Raw genomic sequence first — 8,143 nt, forward strand, 5'->3', positions numbered from 1 at the left:
GCCTCCCCCAGTGCACCCACTGGTCATGTGCCACTGGTTTACCATGAAACTTCACATTTTGTTTAGCCCAGTGTGTTCTGTAATTCCATGTGGGTTTCTTACAGGTCTTTCTTCATTTTATGCTGGATTTTGCGGCACTTTCGATTCTTTTGTGTGCTAGAATTCCATACTCTTGGTATCTTTTATAGCTATTTCCCCCTATATATTCATTATTTCTTCACTCCAGTTTTCCTCTCCTTGATCTCTCCTCCGCTGCTTACAACTGTACCTGATTTCTCTGAGATTCATCAGTCTCTGGGATTCTGGTTGAGTTGGGAGGGATGTGACTAACCCAGTATTTGGGTCCTGATTCTTTGGTTGTGTGACCTTCAGGCCGGTGACATGGCCACAGATGTGGCTGAGCCTCTGGTCCCTGACTGCAGAGGAGACGGGAGGAGTGGTGCCAGGTCGGACGCTGACTATCCTCTCCGGGTTCTCTACTGCGGAGGCAAGTGCTGGAGGGGCAGTTGTCGACCATCCTTACAATGTGATGGTTGTGAGGGCACACAGAACCAGAGATTCAGATATTCCTTTTTGGTCAGCTTTATGGAGAATCACAGAGTATTCAGAGCTGGAAGGGACCCACAGGGATCATTGAGTCCAGCTCTTGGCAAGCTGCACCACAGTCAGCTTGACCTTTCTGATTGTCTTTCTGAAATACCTTTATTGTGTGTTTTATCCCAAGCATTTTTGGTGAAATTAGAGACAGAGGTACTGACAGGTCTCTGAGTGTAAAAGAAGTGGGAGTGGTGCTCAGCTTGTGAACTGCTGAGCAGAGATCTCTTCCTGCAGGAAGCCAGTAAAGCCTTTAGCACAGAAAAGACTTCTGAGCATTAATATAGCAAAGAAAATGCCTCTGAGCATTAATATGACAGTAAGAAATAGAATAGAAGAAAGTAAATGTTGCAATGTGTTTAGAATTATTCTTTACTCACATTTGTGGGTGAAATTTAAAGGAAAGTAAATAATCTTGACAGGTGTGATTTTGGGTATGTGCGCCATTTTGCTTTGGGCTTGAATATTGTTGCAGAGGATTAGGAAATAGTCCCTTTGTATGTGAAAGTGTTGGCTTGTGTGGTTATGGGGCTGATTCCTTCTTTGGGACAGTGGCAGCTCTTGGTAAAGGAAAGCTGACCAAATCACATGATGATTTATTTGTTAAGTGTATCTCTTGCCTCAAGTAGAACTGGTGTTTCTTTCTGTAACTTCTCCCCAAGCTGTAGGCATCTCCCTCCCTTCCCTCTCTGACTGCTCCTGCTATGGTATTTTATCCTAATGCAGAGCATGTGAGCACAGGTCTAATGAGAGAAAAATGGAAATGTCATGGAGTCAATGTGTGCTTATAACCAGAAGTTACGATGTAGGAAGTTATCCCTACTTTAAAACACCATTTGGAATTTAATGCTAATACTAATACTAATGTAAGTGAAGAACGTTTTGTAATCTATTCTTTTTTTCCCCTTCTATCTTCAGTCTGTTCATTGCCTACAGAGGTGAGTTAAATTTCGTTATCAAAATTTCTTCGTGTCCTTTAATTCCTGACTATGATGATTCTTTGTGATATTTTCTATCTTTTAAATTGTGGCAGTTCTGTGCTTCAGCCACTGTCATCTTTAGGATGACATGAGGTTTCTTACATGCTGATACAGTATTTGTACTCAGTTATCTTAAGGAGAAGCTGAACAGCAAATGTGTTTTGGTGTATTTGTGATGTATTTTGTAGTTCCTCTGCTAACAACATTCCTATGACTTCTCTGCAGTACTGTGAATACATGCCTGATGTGTCTAAGTGCAGACAGTGGTTAGAAAAGAATTTTCCAGATGAGTTTGCAAAACTTACAGTAGGTAAGAATCTGTTTTCTAACTGATCTGTGCCCTTATATGTTCAGAAATCTTCGAGCTTTTCTGATTCTTATCTCTTCCTATTTCCTGCTCTGTCATGTGAAAATTAATCATTTTCCTAGGATCTACCATGCTTTTAGATGCTATGAAATGTGTTTGATAATGTCAGAAAAGACTATATAATGTGTAGTTTCAGTAATGTTATTTGGGTTTGCTTAAGTTTCCTGCTGTGTAACCAGTCATCCAGGCACTTGTTCCCATCAAAGTCAGTTTATTGGATTTTTTGCCCAGTATACTGTGGATGGCTGGAGGAAAGATCATTAATAATTGAGAACTTGTTAGTTTGCATTTGGGATTTAAATATTAACACTATGATTAATTTCTGTCTCTCTGGGGAAGAGCCTGTATTGACATTGGAACTGTATCTTTGAGCTTTTCTGGAGTCTAATTTGCACAAATGCTATAATGAAGATGTAATCTGCATCACTCAAGGAGCTGCTGTACTTCAGCAGAGTTTACTGATTTACCAAAATACCACTGCATCTTATTTCCTGTCCCTGTAAGGCTGTGGGTGTCTGACCACTGATTTTCTCTTTTTTTCTCCCCACTCCTTTCTGATGTGTTTAAGAAAATTCACCTAAGCAGGAAGCTGGAGTTGGAGAAGGCCAAGGAACTGCAGGAGGAGAAGAAGAAGAGAAGAAGAAGCAAAAGAGAGGCAAGGTCTAAATAGTTGATTATGATACAGTTTGGGGCATCCCTTTCTCTCCTGCTGGTCTGGCCCATGGCATGAATTCCTTACATTTTGGCTGTCGGCTTTGCTGTGACTGCACAGAAGATAGTCAATATCTTTCTCCTGGTGGTAGCAGAGTTAGTGTTGTGATTGATACTGATGGAAGAACTGGGCAGTGATAGCAAGTGAGAGCCAACCTGCATCCTGTGTTCCATTGTTCCTGTCACTGCTGTTGCACTTATTCAGGGAGTAATTCTTCCCAGTCTAAAATCAACTGGCATGCCTCTCAGAATACTTGTTTCTGCCCAGTTTAGCACTAATTTGTAGGTTGCCTGCAGGCTAGAACAAAGACAGTTTTCCTCTGTTAATGCCTCATGACTCTCTGCTTTTGCCTATTTTTCCTTTCACCTCTCTATTCATATAACAGGATTTGGTTTTATGCTTTTAACAGTGTCACGTATATCTCTATTAACAGCTCTGTCTCTTCTCAGCAATACTCATGAAAAATATTTTCAGAACCCAGCTTTGGAAGATACAAAATATATGAAACACTTTAAATACATTTACATTTTCTATCATTGGATTTCTTTCTGTTTATTTACTTAGCATACTTTCCCCTCTAAATCAGTGTTGGGGTTGTTAATAGACATTTGCCTTTGCAGTGTCTGTCGTGTCTAGTGCAGAAATTATGGTAAATACCCAGCAAGATTGACATTTTAAGCCACATATCACTGCAGATGTTTTATTTCTGTGTCTTGGTAACCAGTTTTGTTTATCTTGTCAGTAGACCATGTGTAGTGACCACAGTCATTTATGTTCTGTAGCTCAGATGCTTTTCCCAGACATTTCAGGGCATTTTCTTTCAACATTGATTTATTATGCGTGGTGGAATGGTTAGTTTTCAGTCTGGTTTTTGGTTCTAAAATAATAGTGTTTTAAATATTTAGAGATTTTCTCCTAGAATATAAATTTTCATGGAAACTCAAGGCATAGTGTTAAGTGTGATGGTGTAAAACTGTAAGAGAGAGGGTGAGGAAAAACAAGCCTAGACTTGCAAAGACACTGTAGGAACTTGCTGAAGAAATTTTCAGGCAGAAATTTACTGTCCTAAATTATCAGGTATCAGTTTATAATAATATAGAACTGAAAGTGCTGCATGTTAGAAAAAGAAGTAGTCACAGGGGTTAGTTTGTTTGTCATAAATTCTTTCGGTCTTCATGCTGAGAAGGCTCAGGAACATGAAACTTTGACTACCCTGGAGCAACTTGATGAGAGCACAAAAAGTTAGCTGAGATCTTAATCTGGCCTGAAGAACCCTAATGAGTGGAATCTCTCTTTTGCTGGTATCTGAAGTGTCCCCACAGGCTGGCCTAGAAACAGGCAGTAGGAAGGATGGTGTTAACTCCTGTGGAAGTTCGACAGTGAGCTCTGTGGCTCACTTGTGTCAGAGGTGTGGTGTTTGCTGCTGGCTCATATATCCATGGATGCTGGGGTTGTGCACAGATGTCCAGAACTTAATCTGCTGTTTAGCCCAGCAGTAAAGCACATGCTTGTGGCATCAGGAAATGGGCACAAGTAAGTTGTTTTGCCTCAGAAACAAACCTTGAGGATGTTAAACTTGTGAAGAACATCAAAGGAACAGTTTATTTCTAGGATTACAACTAGAGAACAATTCCTGAAGGAGGGTCAAGTGTAGACCAAATGTAGTGATGAGTGAAGTGTCGGGAAAAGCCCTTTCTTGATAATTGTGGCTGTGCAACCTGTACTTGAACACACATTTGACATGTATAGATTGTTATTTCTCATAATATTGAACTTTGATGACATGGATCTTTCTAAAATAACAATAAATCTGAGACAGTGAAAAATAAATTTCTGTTTACAGATGGGGAGATAAGTTTTCTTATAGTGATTAAATCTAACCCTATATGCTTTTTTCGCTGATGAATTATGACATCATTTAACCAATCATGTAACCTTATGCTCTGTTTTAAAGGGGGAAGAGGTCAGATAAAACAGAAAAAGAAGACTGTGCCACAGAAAGTTACAATAGCTAAAATCCCTCGAGCAAAGAAAAAATATGTCACAAGAGTCTGTGGCCTTGCGACGTTCGGTGAGTTATGTGGGTTTCCTGCTTTGAGCTCTGCCTGTGTTTAACCTCGTGGTATTTCTTCCGGTTGTATTCCGTTGAGTGATGTGTGAGGTGAAAGTCCCAAGGTGCTCTTAGCAGTTCCAGAGCTGCTAAAGATACACTGACTTCCCTCAGGGGCAGATGATTAAAGCCCTTATTTCCATGTCTTTCCAACCAAATAGGGCTATTGGTTGTTTGTAACAAAGCTTCCCACAGCTGTCCAGTTGTCAGACTTTATTTATAAAGATGTTTATTTTCAAAAAATTCTTATTTCGATCAGACCTATAAATATGTTACTGGCAATTAATTTTCCCTATTCTTGAGACTGTTTAAGTGAGGCTTGAACTGCCTTTTTTGTAAGGAAGTCAAAGGATTACCAAAGTAGAGCTGTCCTACATAACTGTGGTTCAGCTGCAAACAGCCACTTGGTGTTTATAACGACATCTGGCTTCACACATTGAGCACAGATTCTGTTAGAAAGGTGAGTTTTAACCTTGGTTGGATGGACAAGAAATGCTACATATCTCCTGCACAAGAGTATCATCAGTTTTCTTGAGGGATCAGTAATGCTCCCTAGCTTGATATGAACTGGATGTCTTGGTGCTGGAAACCAATCTCAAAGTGCTGGGACATGTTTCTGAACGGAACGTGCCTCTATGGAGAAACCTGTTCAATAACTATAGAAGTTATTCATAGCTGGAGAGGTGTTTTAACATTTCTGCATGTGCTTTTCTGGTGAGTGTATGCAGCACGGACCTGTGGAAACAGAATGTGCAGAGGACACTCAGCAGTTTTTACCTTGAAGCATTTGCTTGATCTGTACAGTCACATGTTTTGGGTGTAAACAACAAACTTCACTTTCAATGGAAACTAGAGCAAAGCTGCAGCTGTAAACTGCCACTACTTTTTCATCAGTGAAAATAAGATTTTGGCTTTAAGCTTGAGAAAATGCTTTTATGACAATGACTGTCCTTAAGTTGTCCGTTTTCCCCTGAACAGAAATTGATCTGAAGGAAGCACAAAGGTTTTTTGCTCAGAAGTTTTCCTGTGGTGCCTCAGTAACGGGAGAGGATGAAATCATCATTCAGGGGGATTTCACAGATGACATCATTGATGTAATCCAGGAGAAGTGGCCTGAGGTAAGGAACACTTTCTGCTGCAAGAACATGACTTTTCCACAGTAGGCTTGTGACTTTCCGATGATTTTGGAAAAGGATTTCATTTTTGGTAGCACAGAGTGTTGCACAAAAATGAAAGACCAGCTGTTGCATTCCCACTGTACAGTGAGGGAGGAGCTGTCAAACATCTGTGTCTTATCATAGAACCATAGAATGGTTTGGATTGGAGGGATCTTAAAGCTCATCCTGTCCCACCCTCTGCCAGGATCAGGGACACCTTCCACTAGCCCAGGATGCTCCAAGCCCCATCCAACCTGGCCTTGGACACTTTCAGGGATGGAGCAGCCACATCCACCTCTGTGTCACCATTTTTAACAGTGAATTTCTAAGTATTCTTACACTGCCATTCTATTTTCAATACCTCCTAAAACATTGCAGAATTAAAACAAACAAAGCAGGCCCGAACATCACACTCTTGTGCTTCAGAAGAAGAGGTCAGCTGGTTTGGTTTGGACTGAAATGGACAGCTGAGAGCTCTGGTTGTGCTGCTGTAATCACAGGTGCTTCCCTTGTCCTGGTATTTCCTGAGTGGAGTTTTTTTCTGAAATAACTCCGCAGGCCTGTCTTTATCCTGACCCACATAGATGGCAGCTGTGTCCTTTAAGCACATGTCACTTATGTAGAATTTACATGTACACAGGTTAATACTGACTGAGACATGCAAGAAGAAAATATACTTAACATGGTGTTTTGCCTGTTTTTTTCCCTAGGTGGATGATGACAGCATTGAAGATCTTGGAGAAGTCAAGAAGTGATAGTGACAGACTACCTTTATTTAATGAAATGCTTATAAATGATATAGCCAAAGTGAGGCTTCTAAATTCATTTGCTCTGCAGTGAGACTATGGAGAGCCCATATCCTTGGCATTTTCACTGTTCTGTATAGGCTGCTTGGGGTTCTTTTTTTTGTTGTGATATTTGCCAAAGTTCTGTTGGGTTCTATCATGCTTATGCATGAAGTAGGTTTAAATAAAATTACTGTTCCTCACTGAATACACTTTCTGGGTTTGTTTTTTTTTATCTATTTTCCTTTAACTATCTTACAGATAGCTCCTTTGTGCTGAGCTTAAGTGACTAAGGCTTGTGGCTGATGTGATGGTCCTTTGATTTATCTGCAGGGAATTTTAGATACCAGAAGGAGACAAACAATCTAAAGGTTAGTTCACCATTTAAGGGAAATAAATCCTGAAGTGGTCAGGCAGTTGGACTTAGATGTCATTGTAGGTCACTGTCAACTGAACTATTTTGTACTATTAAGTGGAAACACCGAGGAACATGTGAATATGACTTGAAAGTTTATTTTTGTAATTCCAAATGGTCTCCTAGCCCTGCTGAGTTTCTAAGTGAGGCAGTTGTGGCTTTATGCTCTTTAGCATGGTTCTGGCTCAAGGATGGTAGTAATTGACTCAAGTGAACAGTGAGCACTATTTCAGGGGCTGTATTAGCAGGTCAGGTGTGTGCCAGCTGCACACTCTGCTCTCTGTACTCCCACAAACAGCCTGCAGCATCGATCTGGTGCTTTTCATTTCCCTGCTCCATTTGATAACAATCAATGCTCCCTGGTGGCTCAGTGCTGGAAGGGATGTGAGTCACTCAACGACTGACCTCAGTGAGTTGAAAGCTCATCATACATCATACAATATGTTCTTTACACATAAAGTTCCTTTTTTCCCATGATTTTTATTTATAAACCATGACTTTATTTGGGAATTCTGTATCCCAAGAGCTGACTGCATCTCTGTAGTTGTTCCATTTAACACTGAATGCTGAAAATAGCCTCATTTTACTGTGCTCTAACCAGAACACTTTTGAAACTTATACACCTTCTGTGTTCTTCACAGCTGGAGTAACAAATTGTTTCTCTTGATGAGCCTCCAAACTGACAGAAGTGCAAGGTGACTTGGGAGCTTGTTTAGTTGTTGGTTCTTTCCCCCAATAGAAATAACTTATAAATATAGACACCATTACTCAGTGTTTTCTGGTAATTGACCTCTCATAAATTAGAATATGTTTCTGTATCTTCTGGGTGAGACACTGGCCCAGGGTGCCCAGGGAGGCTGTGGCTGCCCCAACCCTGGCAGTGTTCACAGCCAGGTTGGATGAGCCTTGAGCAACCTGCTCTGGTGGGAGGTGTCCCTGCCCAGGGCAGGGGGTTGGGACGAGATGATCTCTTAAGGTCCATTCCAACCCCTAAAATGCTATGATTATCAGAATTATTACTTT

General features: G+C 40.6%; 1 protein-coding gene across 1 annotated transcript; it reads left to right on the forward strand.

Moving 5' to 3' along the window:
* Positions 1-361: 361 nt before the first annotated feature.
* Positions 362-6,913, forward strand: DENR (density-regulated protein). Its single transcript, XM_009072647.1, has 7 exons — positions 362-487; positions 1,513-1,532; positions 1,800-1,884; positions 2,510-2,596; positions 4,608-4,724; positions 5,742-5,881; positions 6,631-6,913. Exons 1-7 carry the CDS (start codon positions 382-384, stop codon positions 6,673-6,675), a joined length of 600 nt encoding a protein of 199 aa, XP_009070895.1. The 5' UTR covers positions 362-381; the 3' UTR covers positions 6,676-6,913.
* Positions 6,914-8,143: the final 1,230 nt, after the last annotated feature.

This window comes from Acanthisitta chloris, unplaced genomic scaffold (assembly GCF_000695815.1).
Source record: "Acanthisitta chloris isolate BGI_N310 unplaced genomic scaffold, ASM69581v1 Scaffold15234, whole genome shotgun sequence".
NCBI classification, from domain to species: domain Eukaryota; kingdom Metazoa; phylum Chordata; class Aves; order Passeriformes; family Acanthisittidae; genus Acanthisitta; species Acanthisitta chloris.

Coding starts and splice junctions, on each gene's coding strand:
- DENR (XM_009072647.1), top strand. CDS start 382: ATGGCCACAGATGTGGCTGAGCCTCTGGTCCCTGACTGCAGAGGAGAC. Junction 488..1,512: donor CCGGGTTCTCTACTGCGGAG/GCAAGTGCTGGA, acceptor TTCTATCTTCAG/TCTGTTCATTGCCTACAGAG. Junction 5,882..6,630: donor TCCAGGAGAAGTGGCCTGAG/GTAAGGAACACT, acceptor TTTTTTCCCTAG/GTGGATGATGACAGCATTGA.